Here is a 21,308-nt window from a genome sequence, read left to right as displayed (position 1 = left end):
CGGTGGGCTGGTCAAATGAACCCAATGAACCCGTCCGGATGGCTTCAAAACATTCTATGAGGTCGTCTCGATTCTCGTAGACAGTGTTCACGACTCTGCTGTTGCTAACCTCATCGTTGTGGCGGCGGACAGCTAGCCTGTATCCCTCATCCAGTTGAGTGGCAATATTCACTCTCCCCAAAGCAGACAATCTCAAACAGCTATCAATGTGGGTCTTTGACAGCTCATTTTTCTTAATCTTTTCTGAAAGATGGTGCATGTCGGTTACACCAGTCGCTGTCCAAGCGGTGCTGTCTGCCGTGCGCCTTCAGGGTGAAAGAGTAGTTTCTTAGTTACGTTCATGGTTACGTTACGTTACGTATGACGAAAGCGCGTAAGTGCAAGCCCTCAGAAACCCATAGAGATTGTATTGAAAGCTCTGAAATTTGAAAAAAAAATATTTTACATTAGAGGCTATGAGAGACTTCTGAGCGATTTTCAACCTGACTGAAATCGCCCCAAAACGGGCGGGGACATTTGAAGCACGACTTTAGCCTGATTGGACATTTAGTGGCTGGCAGATCAGACGTCTAGATTAGAACACTGAACTACTGTTGCCGTGATATAATTGATTAGAAAAAAAATCCCTTCCTTTTCCCGTTTGGCAGTGCGTCGCCCATATCGCCCTATTGAACACACCGCCCCTGCAACGCCAGGGTTGTGGGTTCGATTCCCACGGGGGGCCAGTATAAAAAAATATGTATTCACTAACTGTAAGTCGCTCTGGATAAGAGCGTCTGCTAAATGACTAAAAATGTAAAAATGTAAAAGTCATTATGAGTGTATGACAGTATGAAAAAAAAATGTATGCACTCACTAACTGTAAGTCGCTCTGGATAAGAGCTTCTGCTAAATGACTGAAATGTCAAATGTAAATGACTTGAGTGTATGCATTATAGATATAGGCTTCATAGAAAGTGTTACAAATGTTCTCCTGTCATCTTATAGGAGATCCATTCATGGATTTAGTTATGGCTTGAGAATGTGACTGGTCTACAGAGTTTTCTCCTTTATGTCTGTCTTTATATATATATATGGCACCCTTTTTTTATATGTGACAACAACTTTTCTGTATTATGTGTATTTCCACAATCAATAATAATAAACGGTACTTCACTATGAATACTTTTGACTATGTGGTTTGAAGTACTTTACCGTTATCGTCGCACAAACATTAAGACTGTTATAGACAGAAATCAATGCAGTAATGTTTTATTAAATAAAGGCTCTGATTAAAATATAATATTAATGAAATCAGGCATTTAGCTAATTCTTCTTCCCAGAAGCTCCTCTGAATGGTTTGGAGATGGCTCTGAGAGAGCGTGTAACACCCTGACTATGAGAGGGCGTTTACGGGACTGGGACTCCTGGGGAGCAGGGGCCGGTGTGGTTGTCAGGTCCTCCTTGGGAGGGGAAGTGGATGGAACCTCTGGAACCTCACACTCAGCATCTGTCATAAGAACATTTCATAATCAGAAAATGAATGTGTGTGTTTGTGTCTGTCCGTCTGTCTGCCTGTCTGTCTGCCTGCCTGTCCGTCTGCATGTCTGTCTGTCTGCCTGTCCGTCTGTCTGTCTGTCTGCCTGTCCATCTGCCTGCCTGTCTGTCCATCTGCCTGTCTGTCTGTCTGCATGTCTGTCCGTCCGTCTGCCTGTATCTGTTGTCACTGTTTTAACAAGCTTGTCATAGGGTGATATATCAATATAACATCGATGCTTATCACTTACCCTGTGAAATATGAGTCTCTCTGAGACGTTTGGTAGGCAGCCAATCCAGTTCAGGGTGTCTCTTCGGTTCCCCTTTTGTCTTGAACAGCTGTTGACAAAACACATCAGGACAACTGAGCCTGTGTAAAATACAGAGTGTGCATCCCAAAAGGCACCCTATTCGCTATGTAAGGCACTACTTTTGAAAAGGGCCCATAGAGCGCTGGTCAAAAGTAGTGCACTATATAGGGAATAGTGTGCCATTTGGGACATAGCCATTGACTCTCTCCCATGTGTATTAGGATTGTATTACAGCGTCCTCACTCAACCTCCTCAAGACAATGACAACAGTATTGTTCTAATGCTGAGAGACAATAGGTGTGTAGTGAATCTGTAGGGTAAATTTCAGCCCTGCCTTACAGAGGTAATCTCAAAACACAGAGCACCCTACCTTAATCATGATCTTTGGAAACGTATGCATTTTCGGTAGGAAATGCCACTTCCTGTTCTTCTTAGTCTCTTCCCCTCTGGCAGAGGGAAGGCGGGCCATGCCGTCAGCCTTTACATCAGCCGGGCTAAGGCTCCTGGCAGGGAATTCCTCAGTAGCATTAAGGTCAGCTACAACACCATGAATGATGTCACTTGCGGCATTGCTGGTGTCTGAGTGAGAAGAGCACGCTAGTGTGACCGACCTGTGTACAATAACTGGGAGAAGAGGACGCAGCCATGGAAGTTAGTCACTGCGTCCCAAATGGCATTCTCTTCACTTTATAGTGCACTACTTTTGACCAGGGCCCATAGGGTCTGGTCAAAAGTAGTGCACTAAATATGGAATAAGGTGCCATTCTGGACACAACCAGTGAATTTTACATCATAAAACGCAATGTATTGAGCATCATGTTACAATTAAGTCCTATGCAGATGAAAATAGATACTTTCACTTACCATCCTCCATTGCAGACTTGGACCCATAAGTCAGGCTGTCCATCACCACGTCTGTCATCAACTTGATGACCTGATCCAAAACCATTTCAGCCGAGGGTGGCATAGGCCTTCCCATACACTGCCCCAGGAGTCTCCTAACAGAAGTCTGGGCAAAGTTGTAAATGAGCTCTGAGGCATCGTCCTTTGACAGCTTCCTCAGGGCTGGCTTAGGCAGCGCTGGTTGAGAGAGGCTTCTGTGGCCAGCCATGGATTGAAGCTGGCGGCTTATGGTTATCTCCAGAATGAGACCGTGGACCTTTGCGATCAGGTTGTCAGACGCACCTTGAAGGGCTTCAACTGACAGGAGCCTTTCCAGATGTTCTTCTGCTGAAGTCATCTCTGGGTCGTCCGTCTTCAATGTGTCCATTATAGTTTTCACTATGATATTGGTGTCAGATATGTTTATTTATTGTTGGCTCACAAGCGTTGACCGTGAACCTGTCTCGTCCATTGCGATAGAGGTATGGGATTCTGTCCTTGTGATCTCATCGGCAGCGCTCATGTCAGGCAACTGGTCAAGGCTCTCCAGTAAAGAGTCTAACATGTTAGTGGCTATCAGACACTCCTGCCCAACAGATGAACTCTCAGAGTTGGCCACTCTACACTTGATCTCATTTAGGATCAAGCTGAGCATCTTCTTTGCAGTTTTGCTAAAGCCTTCTTGGCTGACTGCCACTGTTACGTCTTTTAGAGCCACAAGAGGTTTGCAACTTTCACTCAATCCACTGCCGTGGAGAGGAGAGGCTCTCTTCAAACTGTTGTTGCTCACAACTGACATACTCCTGGTGGGCAGAGTGACATCCTCACTGCATGTGTCAATTACATGGTGGTCTGTTGAAGAGCCACTTGAAGACACAAGGGCTTTAGACCTTTTAGCCAAACAGACTTTTGACAAAGGCTTCTCACTTCTCACAGACGGATGGCGGCTCCTGTCCTCAACAAGAGCAGTGTCAGGGGACTTAATGCGTCTGAGTGTCTCCACAGGGGTGGAGTCCAGCACATCTTTGGCTGTGGTGACTGACACTGGTGGAAAAGAGAAAAAGATGTTCAGTCTATCCTTTACTCTGTGGTACATGGTTTGAGCAGCATCCAATAAGTTGTCAAAGACAACTCTGGGTTTGAGCTGGGACTCCAGCTTTTTCTCTCCTAGTGGGAAGGAGTCTCTGCCGTCCACAGTGTACTGGGATACACTTTCAAGGTCTTGCATGATAATATTTACTATATCTTCGGCTGTAGAAACCACATGGTGTGAGAAGGTGGTGCTAGGCATGCCCTGTAGCAAAGAATGGTTGGCTTTGCTAGCAGCTCTGAGAATGGTCTCACTCACAATGTGTTTGGCCTTAGCTCGGAACTCAGTACTGTAAAAGCTCTGGATGGAAATGTTAGAGGTTCTGCTGGCTGCACTAAGAGATCGCATGAGTGTGGCAATCTCGGCTGACGTCACATCACTCAAAATGGTGAGGTCCTCCAATTTCGAAATTATCGAGTCCAACTTCTGGTTGAAGTCGAAGGATGAATTTGTCTTGCTCTCCCCAACGGAAGCGGAGCAGTCTTCCTTTGAAGTGTCCACCCTCAGCACCGAGATCACCTGTTTGATTACCCCTTTAGTGCAGGTGTCGAGGGTGAGCTGGTGGGCTGAGGACTTAGAAGGGGTCTTACTGTCTGTCTTCTGTACAGGAGATTCCTCCACAGTGGCCTCAGTTACAGGAGATACCTCCACAGTGGCCTCAGTTACAAGTAGTCCAGTTGCAGAGAGCTCGATTTGCACAGGAATATATTTTCCCTCAGTGAGATGGTTGGAGGTGAACAGCTTCCTTAGTTTGTCCAGGGTTTTGGTGTAAATCTTCTGGGAACCTGAACTCACTTCCACCCAGAATATTTTGCGACCTGGTTTCGTACGCTTGGAGGCCTTATTGACCTCATATACCTCATGCAGGTCGGAAATGATTCCACCAAAGAGATCAGAGGATGCCTCCTCAATATTCTCTGAGGAAACATGGACAGATAGGATTTCCGACAGTTTCCCACAAGTGTCGGTTTTATCCAGCGCAGCAGTATATGTCACAGCTGCATCCTGAATGACCTGAGTGATGCATTGCTCAGCTTTGACAATATACTCCTCCACTGGCTGACCAAGGAGGATGTCAACTTTATCAGCAGGGCGCTCCTTCTGAATACTCACATTCTCCTTTGATGGGCATGGGTTGTTGAAGATAATGCTCTCAGTGACCATCTTAGAGGAGGCGAGAGATGAGTCGAGAAGCAGAGATCTGTATATTGTCGAGGTGGACATCTCTGGGTGCTTTATCACAGCAGCCTCCTCCAAAATGGCAGACGGGCCCTGGAGGATGTCAGAGATATCCATGTCCTCAATGGTCTCTACCAGAGACGATAGTAGGTCTCTGGCTGCCAGGTTGGTAGGTCTCTGGTTCTCGAGCTCTGTTTTGATTGCTTGACAGGCAGTTGCCAGAGCAACAACAGAGCGAGAACACAACTGCTTCAAGGTGGAGTCAGAAAAAGATGATGACAGATCTGTCATGGACATGGTGGAGAGTTGACTCTCAGAGACAAACGGGCTGAGTTTGACAGACACCTGTCTGACCAAGTCCCCAGCAAGAGCTCTCTTATCTATTGCTCCACTAGCTGAGTTGTGGGAGCAGGCACTCTGTGGCCTTGACGGGTTCCTGTTATCCAAAAATCCTGTTGTCCAAAAAACCTCAAGTACAAGATCCACAACATCGGATGACACTTCTGTCATTCTGTTGTCAGACAGAAATGTACTTGGATGAATGGTGCCTGCATTCACAGTCCAGTCGCAAATGGAGTTGTTGGACTGACTCTGGACTAGTGGAACTAGACAGGTTTCACTTTGACCTTGGCCAAAGAGCTCTGCCATTTTGAGCAGAACTGATCTTAAGACCTTCGATTTGGAAATGTTCAGCAGTGGGTCGTTGTTGGACAGTCTGGTGGATGGTCTGCTAGCCGATCTGTGAACCACTAGGCTTTGTATTTCTGCCGAAATGGCAGTTAGAAAATAGGTCAAGGGGGCTGGTCGCTCTCCCCTCATTTCCTCCGTTGGCTTTAGCCTTGGTGATGCTATCTATGATGATGACTATGACCTGTCCAGCCAGAGGACCCAAGATGGCCTCAAGCTCCCTCTCTAACTCAAGGGGAGACTTGTGGCCGAGCGCAATATGCTCTATGGCATGGGAATACATCTTAGAAGTCGCCATGCTTAGCATCTCTTGGACAAACTGTTGACTTGCTGAGATACTTCCAGTCAGCGGATCTAGAGTTCCCTGACTGACACTTCGCATTAGCTCAGCCAATCTGGAGGTGAGAAGGTTTATAACCAACTCGACAATATCCATCATTAACTTGCCGTCCGTTGATATTTTGCTAAGTCTGTATTTCTCCTGTCTACTTCGTTTCGGCGGCAGTACGATGTCACTCTGCGACTGGCCGCTCTGGACCATGTCTAAGACAGAGTCCTCAGAGATTCCAAACACAGATCTCAGTGGTGCTGAGTGTGGTCTGTGTCTCATCTCTCTATCGCCACCCTCAGGTGAGGAGACATATCGCTCTTCGTTCTCACTCAGCAAAGAGGTCATGGACCTGCAGAATGCACAACAGAAATGAATAGTACATGGTAACAAAATAAAAAATATGATCCAAGACTTTGGGACACAAACTCAACCTTGTTATTGTTATTCAAAGGAAGCATTGTGAACCATCTCAAACCACACTCAGACCAAACATTAACATTTAGAGTAAACTTTTTAGAGTGGTTGTGTAGTATCTAAGTAGTATTTCTCACTAAGTGGATCTGGAATGGATATTTGTACCTATAACAGGAAAGACCTGCAAAAAGAGGAGGGGATAGAGCTAGGTATCTGTGAGAGGCGTGGATAGGGGTAGGTACCTGTGAGAGGAGGGGATAGGGCTAGGTACCTGTGAGAGGAGGGGATAGGGCTAGGTACCTGTGAGAGGAGTGGATAGGGCTAGGTACCTGTGAGAGGAGTGGATAGGGCTAGGTACCTGTGAGAGGAGTGGATAGGGCTAGGTACCTGTGAGAGGAGGGGATAGGGCTAGGTACCTGTGAGAGGAGGGGAAAGGCGTGGGAGTGCGTGTGCTGCAGGCGGTTCTGGCGCTGGTGCACTTGCTGGGTCCTCCACTACAGCTGAATCTGACGCTGCGGCCAAGAGAGGTCACCTCTCCTGCCTCATTACTTCCTGATCCAGAAGAGCTTGGCGAATCAGAGAGCTCTATCTGCATGGTGAGGTCAAGGGCGGGAACAACCACAGTGGATGTAGACTCCATCACCCATGCTACAATATCCATGCACTTGGCACTAAACTCATGTCTGCTCATCTGCAATGTTAAAAGACCATACAGAGTTAGTTTGTTAAAGGGGCTGCACTGATATAAAACTTAGAACCATTTACTCAAACTTGTCAATTAAAGCAGTGGTTCAGGATTAAAGGTCCTGCAGGATTTCCACAAATGAATATTTGGTCCATTTTACCAACATTAACTACTTTAGAGGTGACTATAACTCACCCCGACACGCATATTCTCACTCAGCAGATTCCAATGGCTGAAAAGTAAATAAATGCAAGTACACAATGAATTACATTACCTCTATTCTCTTAGACTACGTTATGGATGGACATTACCTCTATTATCTTAGATTACGTTATGGATGGAAATTACCTCTATTATCTTAGATTACGTTATGGATGGACCTCTATGGAACTAGGCCACACCCAGACATCCCTGATTGGTTATTTGGTCCGTTGAGTCCTTTGTATTTGCCCGAGACTATAGGGAGACTCTCAATCTCCCTCACCTCCTTCTCAAAACCCATTGGATGAGAAGGTCAGAAAGGCGGGACCTCTGGCTTTCTCATCCAATGGGTTTTGAGGAGGCGAGAAGAGAGGACACGAGGAGTATGCAATTGAGACAGGGAACATATCTAGGGGATGCATGGGGAAGCCAAAGAGCAACTTACTCGTCCTTCATGTCCTGCACAAAGGTGTGTAGGTCTGGGTAGCTTCTCTTTCCCCTGCTGAGGGTGAGGCTGGTCTGGGAGGTTGCATCCTTGTGGGTCACGGTAGTGAAGGTCACCACTGCAGCCTGATGGCGACAACAGAAAGCAGAGTTAGGCTGGAATTCAATTTTGCGTCATTAAAACACAAAATATCTAAATGAAATTTCATACATGTAATAGAAAAATACATCATACCTCCTGTGACTGAGATGGGATGGCAACAGCCTCGTCCATCTCACTCTCTCCTTCGACCTCCTGCGACTCAGATGGGATGGCAACAGCCTCGTCCATCTCAATCTCTCCTTCAACCTCCTGCGACTGAGATGGGATGGCAACAGCCTCGTCCATCTCACTCTCTCCTTCAACCTCCTGCGACTGAGATGGGATGGCAACAGCCTCGTCCAACTCAATCTCTCCTTCAACCTCCTGCGACTGAGATGGGATGGCAACAGCCTCGTCCAACTCACTCTCTCCTTCAACCTCCTGCGACTGAGATGGGATGGCAACAGCCTCGTCCAACTCACTCTCTCCTTCAACCTCCTGCGACTGAGATGGGATGGCAACAGCCTCGTCCAACTCACTCTCTCCTTCAACCTCCTGCGACTGAGATGGGATGGCAACAGCCTCGTCCAACTCACTCTCTCCTTCAACCTCCTGTGACTGAGTTGGGGTATCTGTCTCTAGAACAGCCTCGTCCAACTTGGTCAGTCTCTCAGCCTCTCTGTGATCCTTATGGGATCTAGATAGAGAAAAAGGAATCTCTCTTAGGTCACTGCTATAATGTGAGTGTGAGGATGTGGTCCCATTATAGAATTAGAATCATAGAATTAGAATGAATCATTCTAGAATTAGAATAGATATATAGAATAGGCTCCAATACTCTTGAGATGACTCGGCCTATCCAGAGCCAAATATTTAGAGAATTCTGCCAACTTTTAAAAGGACTCCATGTTAGCGCCTTGGAGCCTTTCATTTATCCTTTCATTATAAGTACATTCTAATTATAGATGTTCAGTTACATAGCATTGTTTAAAATGTCAATATTGCCCATGGGGAGCCAGCTGTCATATGGATATCTACTGTGTCATGTAATGTATACATAAACTCAGCAAAAAAAGAAACGTCCCTTTTTCAGGATCTTTCAAAGATAATTCCTAAAAATCCAAATAACTTCACAGATCTTCATTGTAAAGGGTTTAAACACTGTTTCCCATGCTAGTCCCCTGTAGCTCAGTTGGTAGAGCAAGGCGCTTGCAACGCCAGGGTTGTGGGTTCGTTTCCCACGGGGGGCCAGTATGAAAATGTATGCACTCACTAACTGTAAGTCGCTCTGGATAAGAGCGTCTGCTAAATGACTAAAATGTAAAATGTTGTTCAATGAACCATAAACAATTAATGAACATGCACCTGTGGAACGGTCATTAAGACACAAACAGCTTACAGACGGTAGTTATGAAAACTTAGGACACTAAAGAGGCCTTTCTACTGACTCTGAAAAACACCAAAAGAAAGATGCCCAGGGTCTGCCACTGCGAAGATGCCCGTACGTGGTCTGCCACCGTCATGTCTCCCTGTAGCGCTGTCTTAGGCGTCTCACAGTACGGACATTGCAATTTATTGCCCTGGCCACATCTGCAGTCCTCATGCCTCCTTGCAGCATGCCTAAGGCATGTTCACGCAGATGAGGCCAGGGCAATAAATTGCAATGTCCGTACTGTGAGATGCCTAAGACAGCGCTACAGGGAGACAGGACGGACAGCTGATCGTCCTCGCAGTGGCAGACCACGTGTAACAACACCTGCACAGGATCGGCACATCCGAACATCAAACCTGCGGGACAGGTACAGGATGGCAACAACAACTGCCTGAGTTACACCAGGAATGCACAATCCCTCCATCAGTGCTCAGACTGTCCGCAATGGGCTGAGAGAGGCTGGACTGAGGGGTTGTAGGCCTGTTGTAAGGCAAGTCCTCACCAGACATCACTGGCAACAACGTCACCTATGGGCACAAACCCACCGTCGCTGGACCAGACAGGACTGGCAAAAAGTGCTCTTCACTGATGAGTCGCGGTTTTGTCTCACCAGGGGTGATGGTCGGATTCGCGTTATCGTCAAAGGAATGAGCGCGTTACACCGAGGCCTGTACTCTGGAGCGGGATCGATTTGGAGGTGGAGGGTCCATCATGGTCTGGGGCGGTGTGTCACAGCATCATCGGACTGAGCTTGTTGTCATTGCAGGAAATCTCAACGCTGTGCGTTACAGGGAAGACATCCTCCTCCCTCATGTGGTACCCTTCCTGCAGGCTCATCTTGACATGACCCTCCAGCATGACAATGCCACCAGCCATACTGCTCGTTCTGTGCGTGATTTCCTGCAAGACAGGAATGTCAGTGTTCTGCCATGGTCAGCGAAGAGCCTGTATCTGTTGGATTGGAGGGTGAGGGCTAGGGCCATTCCCCCCAGAAATGTCTGGGAACTTGCAGGTGCCTTGGTGGAAGAGTGGGGTAACATCTCACAGCAAGAACTGGCAAATCTGGTGCAGTCCATGAGGAGTAGATGCACTGCAGTACTTATTGCAGCTGGTGGCCACACCAGATACTGTTACTTTTGATTTTGACCCCCCCTTTGTTCTGTTAGTCACATGTCTGTGGAACTTGTTCAGTTTATGTCTCAGTTGTTGAATCTTATGTTCATACAAATATTTACACGTTAAGTTTGCTGAAAATAAACACAGTTGACAGTGAGAGGACGTTTCTTTTTTTGTTGCTGAGTTTATATCTCAATGTCCCAACTCTATAAATACATAGCTCTGGGCCTACCTCTCCATAGGCGGTGACCTTTGACCTACTACTGAATCTGTATCTTTAGGCCTATGTGATCCTGTAACCAGTCACAAATGTGTCATTAGTGTAAATCACTTACCTGACTTCCTTCATAACATCAGCACCATTGATGGGGTCATCCAGGTCTATGAGGGTGAGGTCATTCCCACTGACCTCTGACCTCTGAAAGACAGCACAAAGTCATGTTTAGATGTCACCTACTGTGTCGCCTTTTGCCGTGTTCAAAACAACTGGGAAATCTCTGACTTCCGACTTCAGTGCGTTCAAGACAACTGGGAAATCGGGAAAAAAAACAAGCTCCGACTGGGAAAAATCTTTTTGAACAGTCATCCAACTCGGAATTCCAAGTCGGAAGCAGCGTGGCTTGGCGGGTCATGTTTTGGAGGACGCCTGACTCGACCTTCGCCTCTCCCGAGCCCCGCTGGGGAGTTGCAGCGATGAGACAAGATCGTAACAAGATCGTAACTACCAATTGGATATCACGAAAAATTGGGGAGGAAAAGGGGGTAAAATTACCACCACAAAATGTAAAAAGGAATTCCAAGTCGGAAACTCTGGCATCTTTCTAGAGCTCCGACTTTCCGACCTGAAGATCACAGACGTCATGATTTGACCTAGTTTTTTTTCTTTGAGTTCCCGGTTGCCTTGAGAGCACCATTAACCCAACTCTCATTGTCACATCATAATGCATCATATTCATAGAAATAGAATCACCAGAACATCATATCAGGTGTACAGTTCAGTTTACCAGTCAAATTGCCATGGTCAGAGGCTCTATCCTTTCTAGTGATCACATCATAATGCATCATATCTATGCTTGTGTCCGAAATAGCACCCTATTTCCAATATAGTGCACTTATTTTGGCTGGAGCCCTATAGAGTCCCACAGTATGAGTCATAATACCCATAAAACCTAGTGGTCAAACAGGGAAATGGTTCCAATCGTTTTAATAATAATAATAATAATAATAATAATATGCCATTTAGCAGACGCTTTTATCCAAAGCCACTTACAGTCATGCGTGCATACATTTTTACGTATGGGTGGTCCCGGGGATCGAACCCACTACCCTGGCATTACAAGCGCCATGCTCTACCAATTGAGTTTTTCCACCATTCATTTTTCCCATTGGGGATTTTAGAAACACTTAAAATAAGGTCTGTGTTTCGTGTAGGCTTACCCTGGTGTGACGTTTTGATAACCGTGTAAATCTCTCTAGGACAAGGTGACTTATCAATATATTCTCTTGTATTTACCTCCCAAAAATGTAATGCTTATTAGCTGCTAATGTGGCTATCATAAAGAACTACAAATGCCATGATGATCATGCTGATCGAGGCAAAGGTAAGAATCTCTGGATTAACTATCTAATGTTAGCTAAATGTAGTATATGAATAAATTGGCTGCATTTCTTTAAATTGACAATTCTGTGAACTGTATGTGCAAGTTTTAAATTGACACAATACCTGTTAGCAAAGGTGTCAGCTAGAGATGACATGCAGGAGCTTGCAGGGATTTGTAGTTTTGCATGATGTCTACTTTGATGCTAATTAGCATTTTCGAATCTGAGAGTAAATGGAGCCGAATATACTGATAAAAGTCACCTTGTCCGAGAGAGATTTACATGGTTACAAAAACGTCACGCCAGGGTAAGCCTACACGAAATACAGCCCTTATTTTATGTGTTTCTAAAATCGCCTATGGGAAAAATGAATGGTGGAAAACGATTGGAACCATTTCTCTGTTTGACCGCTAGGTTTTATGGGTATTATGACACCTCCACTGTGGGACTCTATAGAGGGGTTGGTTGTTTAGCAACAAAACTGGCATGCAACTATGGGGCAAAATAGACAGGGTTTGCTTAGACTGTTGACAACATGTAAACCATATTTAGTCTCTAAATGTTTATTGCAACCATAAATACATTTGAACAATGAACTCGTCTCAAATACATTGTTACAGTTGTTGTTGGTTAGCTAGGTAGCGAATTTTAGCCATTGCATAGACATGATATCAGTCAAAACACCTCAAAACAAGACATGGTATCAATAACACCATACAATGAGCTGAAACATGCCACAGAGCTACGATTCCCCACATGGCAGCTTGTTGTTAGCTGAGGTTCAGAATCATAACAAGATACACGACTTCCGGCCATCGATGCGCGAGCATCATTTTCGTGACGTCAGCCAACCCTTCTATGGCTCTTGGTCAAAAGTAGTGCACTAGCCTACATAGGGAATAGGGTGCCATTTAGGACGTATTTATGAAGGTGATGCCATAACCTTTGACCCACAGCAGATTCTACTGTACCTTTAGCCAACTCTCATGACTCCCCGGCAATAGGCTTTCTAGTTTGATATTACAGCATGAATAGCACATTATTTCATTTGTTAAACAATATTTAATCCACAGTAATTACTATAATTGAAGATTTAAAAAAATAAATAACATGCCTACCTTGCACTCTTTATTCTCCATCTCCTTGCAAAATCAGCACATTTCCTTGCCAAAATGAACGCATTCCTCCAGCACTAGGGAGGATCAGACTGAACTGCTGCAGCGGTTTCTGATCAGTTTCAACGTTTATCAGTGATGACGTAACAATGCTGTAAAGATTTGACGCACTTCCGATCTGGTGCTGATGCAACGCTCTGTGCTGTTGAAAGCTCACGTATGGAAATCCTGCGAGTTGGAAACAAATGTAGGCTATTGTTGCCCTTAAAACTGTAATGTTGAGGACGCCATGAAAAATAAAATACATAACCCACACCGTTAGGCCAAAGTAAATGCAATTTTCATCACTTTGCCAATAGACTTCTTGTTCCTCGTTGTAGCCTTTCTTTTGGGATTAGCACCACTGTCACTGCCTGACACCTAGAAATTGATACTGCGGTTGTCACATAAAACAGATAACCCATAGTTCATTATTAAATAACATAACTCATTTCTTTATTTTATTACTCATAAAATATACAGCAATCTTCAGATACTGAAAGAATTCATGGGAGTTTCGAATTCAGTCACTATTTCATATGTACATGCTAGTTTCATCCTTTTAAAGAAAAAAAAAGGACACGAAAAACCTGTGAACCTCCTGTTCCTGATTTGACTAACATAGCATATGTATTGTACATATTTCCAGTTAAAATGATTTTCAAAAAGAGACAAAAAAACGGCGGTTTGAACAAGCCATCACATAAAAGGATTGAGTGGTTTCATTTTTTTGAAGAAGTTAAAGCAAGCAAAACCTGTCAAAATACATTGATTATAAGACCAAGACAAATAATATAGATGTTTGTTTTTTTTTTTCAACAGAAGAAAATCTAAATGCTGCTGTCCTACCATTGGTTTACAGTGTTTCTCCTCTCCAAGGGAGGCATGTTTTCCGCCTCGTATGCCTCGGAATAGTATCAGTGCTTTTCACAAACGTTGTAATACTTAGTGTGCATCATTGCTTTCGCTCATACAGCTGCCCCTACTCTCCTAACCTCCACTCAGTAACTAAAGAAGGCACAAAATGATGATGACATAAATATCACAAGAAAGAATACATGAATGAATAATTTACTTTCTAAAATATTTTAGGTAGGTTTAATAACGCAAATGTAAAAAGTCATGTTGCTCACATACCAGTATGCAAAATCTACATCCTAAATGGCACCCTATTCTTTATAGAGTACACTACTTTTGACCAGAACCCTATGGGCCCAGGTCAAAAGTAGTGTACTATAAAGGGAATAGGGTGCCATTGGGGATGGAATTTATTTGAAATTACTAATGAGAGCAAATACTACGATTTTTTGGTTCCCACAGAGGGTCAGGAGCTTAAGACATGAATGATTTTAATAAAATGTTTGTTCATAAAACATAAATGATTTCCCCTCCTTCCACATGGATTACAGACAAGAGGCTAGGTACGTTGACTGTCTTAGTGTGCGGATAAACATGACCATCACTCTCTTTAAAACTTAAATGAAACATCACTCCTTATGTTTTTTCTCAGCCCAAAACGCTCAATCCCATTTCTACTGTCAAAACAGGTTTTGAAAAGGCTTCTTCCACATCTTTTGGTCCATGTCTGTTTTTCACTCAGTGAAGTGCTACTATCTCTTAGGACTACAGGTTATTGCCGTCATAAGGTGTCCGTCTGTCTGTTGGCTGGACAGTTTCTACCGTTTAGGACCTTTGTGGGTAAAGGTAAAGGTGGGGGTATAGCAGCAGCAGTTCCTCTGAAGTCCAGTATCTGCTGGAAGGACACCTGGTGGTACGAGAGGATGAGTGTGGCCAGCCAGCCTGTTGTGCCTCCCCCTCTCCCTCCCTCCCTCCATTTCTTTCTCTCCATCTGCGGGACTCTTAAGGCTCCTGTGCGGACTGTCTCGGCTCGTGCCTCCCAAAGCTGGCTGTGGTGATTTAAGACACGGTGTGTATGTGTGTATTTGTTTGTGGCCTCTGCCCCACTTCACTGTCCATCCGCCTGCCCTTGGCTCCCCTCCTGGGCAGCGACCACCACCACCCTCAGTACGTCTCTGAGTCTGAGTCGTTGAGGTCCTCATCCTTGTAGAAGCCTCCATCGTGGTCGCGGTGGCCGATGTTGTTGAAGCTGCAGTAGGAGCTGTGCTTCGCTGCGCAGCACGGGCAGGCTGTCGAAGGTCACACTCTTGGAGGGGCTGGTGGTGTAGTGGTTAATGGCACTGAAGGACAGGCTGGGCGCCGGGTTGCAGGGGGACACGGGCATCATGGTGGCCAGGATCAGCGCCAGGCAGTCCGCCACGTCTTTGTTGGGGGCGCAGGCCAAGGCAGGCGTGTAACCTGAGGGGTTCAAACAGAACAGCAGAGGGTCACTTCAGGAGCATCACCGTTTACTACAACGCTTTTGGTGAAAAACATGAAATAACACCAGGCTAGGAGATACAAAGTTAAGACAATAACCAAGCAGTGGATTAGAGAGAAACATTTGTGGACACATTGAGAAGAGAAGTACAGAAGAAAACAGTGTTAGCGTAATGGATCTTACCATTCTCATCGACTGCGAGCACGCTAGCACCCTTCGCTAGTAGCTCCTGCACCACCACCGTCAGACCATTTCTGGCTGCAACGTGTAACGGCCTGAGGAGAAAGTACCGTCAGATTAGACAGCAGAAAATGAGGATACCTCCCAAATGCCAGACTATTCCCTATATAGTGCACTTCTTCTGACCAGGGCCCAATTAATACAGCTGAACCATACGTACGTCTGTAAGGCTGCGTTAGTCGAGTTGATGAGGTTCCTGTCTGTAATCTTCTCCAATATCAACAAGGCACTGGTTTCATGCCCCTTTAAAAACCAGAGTCAAACATGTCAGACCAAAATTTAAACCAGAGAGAGCCAACTGTTCAGATGAACGTCATCTTGATGTGGGAATGCTCACCTTACTGCAGGCCAGATGAAGAGCAGTGTTCTTGACTGCATCCTGCAGGGTGAGTTCTGCTTTGGCACTGCTCACCAACAGCTCTGACACAGACAGAGAAACATAAAGAAACTCAATGAGGAAATTAAGCGACTTATTAAAATATAAAACAGACAGGTTGAACTTAAGCCGGCTGGCGAGGCAAAGTGGAGGAGAGGGGGGCTGCATACCGACGGCGTTGGTTTGTCCGTTCTCAGCAGCCATCATGAGGGGAGGTCTTCCCCGGAGGCGTCGGGGGAATTGACCTGGGCGTTGTGGCCTAGCAGCAGCTGAAGACACTCCACGTGGTCCGTGAAGGCCGCCGCATGCAGGGGGGTCCTGGAGAGAGGAAACGATTTCACCGATATCGTGTAGGACTGTTATAAACAAGTTTGTTCAATTAACCCTGTTTATACCATAGAAATATAAAATCACTAATAGATGTATTAAAAGTAATCTACAATCCCTCATCCAACCCCAGAGGTCATTTTAACAACATTATTCTCCAGAAGAAAATGACTTTGTCATGTGCTGTAGTTACCGGTTCTTGGTGTCAGTGGCGTTGACAATGGCCGGCCCCAGAGTGTCAATCAGCATCTCTGCAGCCCCCTCGTTGTCATTGATCACAGCACAGTGGAGGGGGCTGAAGGAGTTGCCCTCAGTCTTGTGGAAAACCTCCTGTTCCAGCAGCACCTCTACACACGTGTCATGGCCTAGTGGAAGATTGATTCATTTCATTTATAATTAAAAGTAATAGGTTGCTCCAGCAGGAAACATTACATACAGGAAAAAGATGACGTCGCTGCAGACCACAACAATACTCTCCGAGAAAGCTAAAAATCTGACAATCCCTGACAAAGTCCTGTTTCAGTGTAAGGTCCCCCACTGAGAGTCATAACCCTTAATTCTGTTGTAGTCTTGTTCATTCCCCCACATGGCTCCGTCCACACCAATCGAATGCTTTTCAAGCCACAAGAGGGAGTGAATGGGTGTACACTTCATGGAGGAGAGAACAGAGCTACAGTCCAGTTAGTCAGTACGTACCGTTGTATGGCCTACCTAATTCAGGGACATGTTTACAGTGCTGAAGAGAGAAAATCAGAAAATATCTAGTGTTCCGTTAGTTCAGTACGTACCGTTGTAGCAGGCCCAGTGTAGTGGCGTGTAGCCCTGGTTGTCTGTGATGACGGGGAGGGTCTCCACTGACTGGGCGGCGTGTAGGAGCCCCCCCAGCACCCCGATGTGTCCGGATGCCGCCGCCAGGTGGACAGGGGTCCGCCCCTTACAGTCCCGAACCAGGAAGCTGGCGCTGTGCTGCAGCAGGGCCTCCACACACTCCTCATGACCCGTCACCGCCTGGGAGGAAGGGCGGGAGACAAGAATGGATTTGAATAACTAATAATCAATGATATAATAATGAATCATCAAGTATTTAAAATGATGTCTGGAGGCAGGTCCCCCTACAGGGATGAATACACCACTACCCATGGACAACTACTTTTCTGAAGATAATATGTATATTTGGGCATAACTTATATTCCATGCTAGATCCCACCCCAAAGCCATCCCTAGTAGTTCAATGGCCCCATCCCTAGATCAGAACAAGCCTCCCCGTCTCTTTCTGTGTGTGAGCGTATACAGCCAGCTCTCCTCCTCACCCCTCTGTGTAGCGCTGTTCTGCCCCACTTGTCTTTGGCTTCTACGCTGGCTCCCTTGTTGAGCAGTGAGTCCACACAGTCTGTGTGTCCGCTCAGCACCGACAGCATCAGAGGGGTTCTGATACACAAGACAACAAGGTCATATTACAAACTGGTAATAACTAAGATGAGTCCCAAATGGCAACCTATTCCCTATATGGTACACTACCTTTGACCTGAACCCATAGGGTTCTGGTTTAAAGTAGTGCACCAAGTAGGGCATAGGGTGCCATTTGGGACGTATACCTAGTGTCAAAATCTCTTTATTTCAGGAATTGTATCCAAAACCCAATTGACTTACTGTCCATTCCCGTCTTGAACGTCCACTGCACTCTGGAGGTCAGCATTTCCAATCAGCAAACGCAAACACTCTGAATGACCGTTGGTAGCTAGAGGAGGATAAATACAGAGGATAGAAGAATGTGAGATGATTGACCGTTGGTAGCTAGAGGAGGCTAAACAGAGAGGATATGAGCTGATTGCTGGACGACTATTACCTTCACATGAACAGACAGATTTCTAGAACAGTGGTATCGGTAGATGACATCCTCATGATGTTAACACAGCAGATAATAAATCATTTTGGGGCTGAGGCCCTCGAAGCCTGTCACCTGCTAGCTGTGTACCTGGCTCTGGATAGAAGTCCCCCTGTGCACTGATCTAGGATCAGCTTACCCTCCCCAGATCCTCAACCATTAGTGGGGAACATGACAAAAATGTCCTTAGATCAGTGTGTAGTGGGCATTTCACACTATACTATATAAACATCCCTAGAGTGGACATTGGCGTCGTAGCAACATGACCAAACAAATCTCCATCTTGGTCAGGAAAACTTTTGAATTACAGAATCTCTAGGTCTTACGTGATATCCTATGCATACCTGCAGCGTGGATGGGGGTCCTCTTCAGGGTGAAGTCTTTAACCAGGATGGAGGCTCCCTGGTTGATGAGGACGTCAACACACTCCACATGGCCTTTAAAGGCAGCCAGGTCCAGAGGGGTGCGCCCCTGGCTGTTCCTCACGTCTAGATCCAGCAGAGACTGAACCAGGACCTCCATAGCATGGTGGTGGCCGTGGTACGCCTGAATGGAAACAAACACACAGTCTGAAGCAAAGTCCAGTGGTATGCCTGAACAGATATACACTCCTAATATAATCAATGTCCTATAGTAGACCAGTGGTATGCCTAATATAATCAATGTCCTATAGTAGACCAGTGGTATGCCTGACGGAAACATGGATTACCACTGAAAACACTGCTACTCCTACTGCTCTCTCCTCGTCTGACCATGTGTTCTCGCATACCCCGAGAGCATCCGGTCAGAGGGGTGGTGGCACAGGAATCCTCATCTCTCCCAAGTGGACATTCTCAATTTTTCCCCTAACCCATCTGTCTATCTCCTCATTTGAATTCCATGCTGTCACAGTCACTAGCCCATTTAAGCTTAATATCCTTGTCATCTATCGCCCTCCAGGTTCCCTTGGAGAGTTCATCAATGAGCTTGACGCCTTGATGAGCTCCTTTCCTGAGGATGGCTCACCCCTCACAGTTCTGGGGGATTTCAACCTCCCTACGTCTACATTTGACTCATTTCTCTCTGCCTCCTTCTTTCCACTCCTCTCCTCTTTTGACCTCACCCCTCTCACCGTCCCCCTACTCACAAGGCAGGCAATACGCTTGACCTCATCTTTACTAGATGCTGCTCTTCTACTAATCTCACTGCAACTCCCCTCCATGTCTCCGACCACTACTTTGTGTCCTTTTCTCTCTCGCTCTCCTCCAACACTACTCACTCTGCCCCTACACAGATGGTAATGCGCCGCCGCAACCTTCGCTCTCTCTCTCCCACTACTCTCTCCTCTTCCATCCTATCATCTCTTCCCTCTGCTCAATCCTTCTCCCTCCAATCTCCTGATTCTGCCTCCTCAACCCTCCTCTCCTCCCTTTCTGCATCCTTTGACTCTCTGTGTCCCCTATCCTCCCGGCCGGCTCGGTCCTCCCCTCCAGCTCCGTGGCTTGATCACTCATTGCGAGCTCACAGAACAGAGCTCCGGGCTGCGGAGCGGAAATGGAAGAAAACTAAACTCCCTGCCGACCTGGCATCTTTTCACTCCCTCCTCTCTACATTTTCTTCATCTGCTTCTGCTGCTAAGGCCACTTTCTACCACTCTAAATTCCAAGCATCTGCCTCTAACCCTAGGAAGCTCTTTGCCACATTCTCCTGCCTGCTGAATCCCCTCCTCCTCTCTCTCTGTGGATGACTTCGTCAACCACTTTGAAAAGAAGGTTGACGACATCCGATCCTCATTTGTTAAGTCTAATGACACTGCTGGTCCTACTCACACTGCCCTACCCTATGCTTTGACTTCTTTCTCCCCTCTCTCTCCAGATAAAATCCTGCGACTTGCACCCCTTCTCAAAAAACCAACACTCGATCCCACTGATGTCAACAACTACAGACCAGTATCCCTTCTTTCTTTTCTTTCCAAAACTATTGAGCGTGCCGTCTTTAGCCAACTCTCTTGCTATCTCTCTCAGAATGACCTTCTTGATCCAAACCAGTCAGGTTTCAGGACCAGTGGCGGCTCCTGAAAAAATTCTCAGGGGGGGCAATTTTTCTGATGATTTAGGTGACCTACACACATTTTTAAAAAGATATGTCCAGCAACAACATGAAGACAGGGGCAGCATATAAGTCAATACCAGAAGCATTTATTGACTGATCTCAAAAGTGTTGGCTTACAAAAGCAAAATAAGTTATCACAGTAAAAATAATCAAGGGTGTTCTTTCACATTCCTCAACACTGCATAAACAATATGTATGGCTTTGTAAAAATGAACAACCATATTCTGGCCAATTGTATAGATTTGTAAATATGAACAACCATATTCTGGCCAATTGTATAGATTTGTAAAAATGAACATGAACAGATTTTTTATTTTTTTGAATGGCAGTACCTTTCAAACATGTCTGCTTGCAGTAAGGTAGCACTCACAAGGTGGCCAGAGAAAGAGAACCTTTCTTTGGTGTGATCCAGGATGGTGTTGCAGACCTCTTCAGACAGCCTCTGCTTCTCCTCTTCTCTCAAAGCTGTTCTGGGTCTTTTGGCTCCTGTTGCTTCTTGCAGCTGCTGTTGAGAGGAGTCCCTGAAGGCAAACAGACCAATGTGTTTGTTGGCTTTGTACAGTATTGTTGTCTATGTGATGCACAGGTATATGCAATGTATCCATGTATAGTACAAATACTTCAGTTCCACTTAAAATGGGCAGGGATGCATAAAGTCTTTAGTGTTTAAGTTAGCCTTTGTGTCTCACATAGCCTGGATGTTCAGCACAGTATACAGTGGTGCTCATAAGCTTATGATCCCATGCTAAAGTTGACTAAAAAGAGGAATAAAAAAGAAAAGAAAATTGGTGTCCTTAAAGGTTGGATTTTCCAACTTTTTTAATTAAGTCATTAAGATCAATTTCCAAAAGATGATTTTTTTATTCCTCTTTTTAGTCAGCTTTAGAATGTGTTCATACACTTATGAGCACCACTGTACAGTACACATA

The 21,308-nt window shown here is 45.6% G+C and overlaps 2 protein-coding genes and 1 pseudogene across 3 annotated transcripts; all 3 read right to left on the bottom strand.

Annotated features, from left to right (window-relative positions):
- Nucleotides 1–1,235: 1,235 nt before the first annotated feature.
- LOC121575746 lies at nucleotides 1,236–3,111 on the bottom strand. Of its 2 annotated transcripts, none has more exons than XM_045222856.1 (4): nucleotides 2,691–3,111; nucleotides 2,197–2,450; nucleotides 1,767–1,854; nucleotides 1,236–1,489 (listed from the first exon to the last, which is right to left on the bottom strand). In XM_045222856.1, exons 1-4 carry the CDS (start codon nucleotides 3,094–3,096, stop codon nucleotides 1,302–1,304), a joined length of 936 nt encoding a protein of 311 aa, XP_045078791.1. In that variant the 5' UTR covers nucleotides 3,097–3,111; the 3' UTR covers nucleotides 1,236–1,301. The 2 variants fall into 2 exon arrangements, with proteins under 2 accessions (XP_045078791.1, XP_041744981.2); XM_041889047.2 differs by having other exon boundaries at nucleotides 2,197–2,405.
- Nucleotides 3,112–5,707: 2,596 nt separating this feature from the next.
- On the bottom strand, nucleotides 5,708–8,013 carry LOC121575747. The gene is made up of 5 exons (XM_041889048.2): nucleotides 7,975–8,013; nucleotides 7,741–7,865; nucleotides 7,290–7,326; nucleotides 6,826–7,100; nucleotides 5,708–6,344 (listed from the first exon to the last, which is right to left on the bottom strand). The coding sequence occupies exons 1-5, from the start codon at nucleotides 8,011–8,013 to the stop codon at nucleotides 5,708–5,710; spliced, it is 1,113 nt and encodes a 370-aa protein (XP_041744982.2).
- A 7,004-nt stretch (nucleotides 8,014–15,017) lies between these two features.
- LOC121575785 lies at nucleotides 15,018–18,872 on the bottom strand (annotated as a pseudogene).
- Nucleotides 18,873–21,308: the final 2,436 nt, after the last annotated feature.

The sequence above is a fragment of the Coregonus clupeaformis genome, chromosome 10 (assembly GCF_020615455.1).
Source record: "Coregonus clupeaformis isolate EN_2021a chromosome 10, ASM2061545v1, whole genome shotgun sequence".
In the NCBI taxonomy this organism is placed as follows: Eukaryota; Metazoa; Chordata; class Actinopteri; order Salmoniformes; family Salmonidae; genus Coregonus; species Coregonus clupeaformis.
The sequence above is the reverse complement of the archived record's forward strand: the minus strand, read 5'-3'. Positions and strand labels throughout refer to the sequence as shown.

What these genes read in the sequence shown, in the direction of transcription:
- LOC121575747 (XM_041889048.2), bottom strand. Translation starts at nt 8,013, where the DNA reads ATGGACGAGGCTGTTGCCATCCCATCTCAGTCACAGGAG. An exon ending in GTGCAGGACATGAAGGACGA is followed by an intron (nt 7,327 to 7,740) that starts GTAAGTTGCTCT and finishes TTTACTTTTCAG; the next exon opens with CCATTGGAATCTGCTGAGTG. An exon ending in GTGAGAATATGCGTGTCGGG is followed by an intron (nt 7,101 to 7,289) that starts GTGAGTTATAGT and finishes TTAACATTGCAG; the next exon opens with ATGAGCAGACATGAGTTTAG.
- LOC121575746 (XM_045222856.1), bottom strand. Translation starts at nt 3,096, where the DNA reads ATGGACACATTGAAGACGGACGACCCAGAGATGACTTCAGCAGAAGAA. An exon ending in CAAGTCTGCAATGGAGGATG is followed by an intron (nt 2,451 to 2,690) that starts GTAAGTGAAAGT and finishes CTCTTCTCCCAG; the next exon opens with TTATTGTACACAGGTCGGTC. An exon ending in AGAGACTCATATTTCACAGG is followed by an intron (nt 1,490 to 1,766) that starts GTAAGTGATAAG and finishes TTCTTATGACAG; the next exon opens with ATGCTGAGTGTGAGGTTCCA.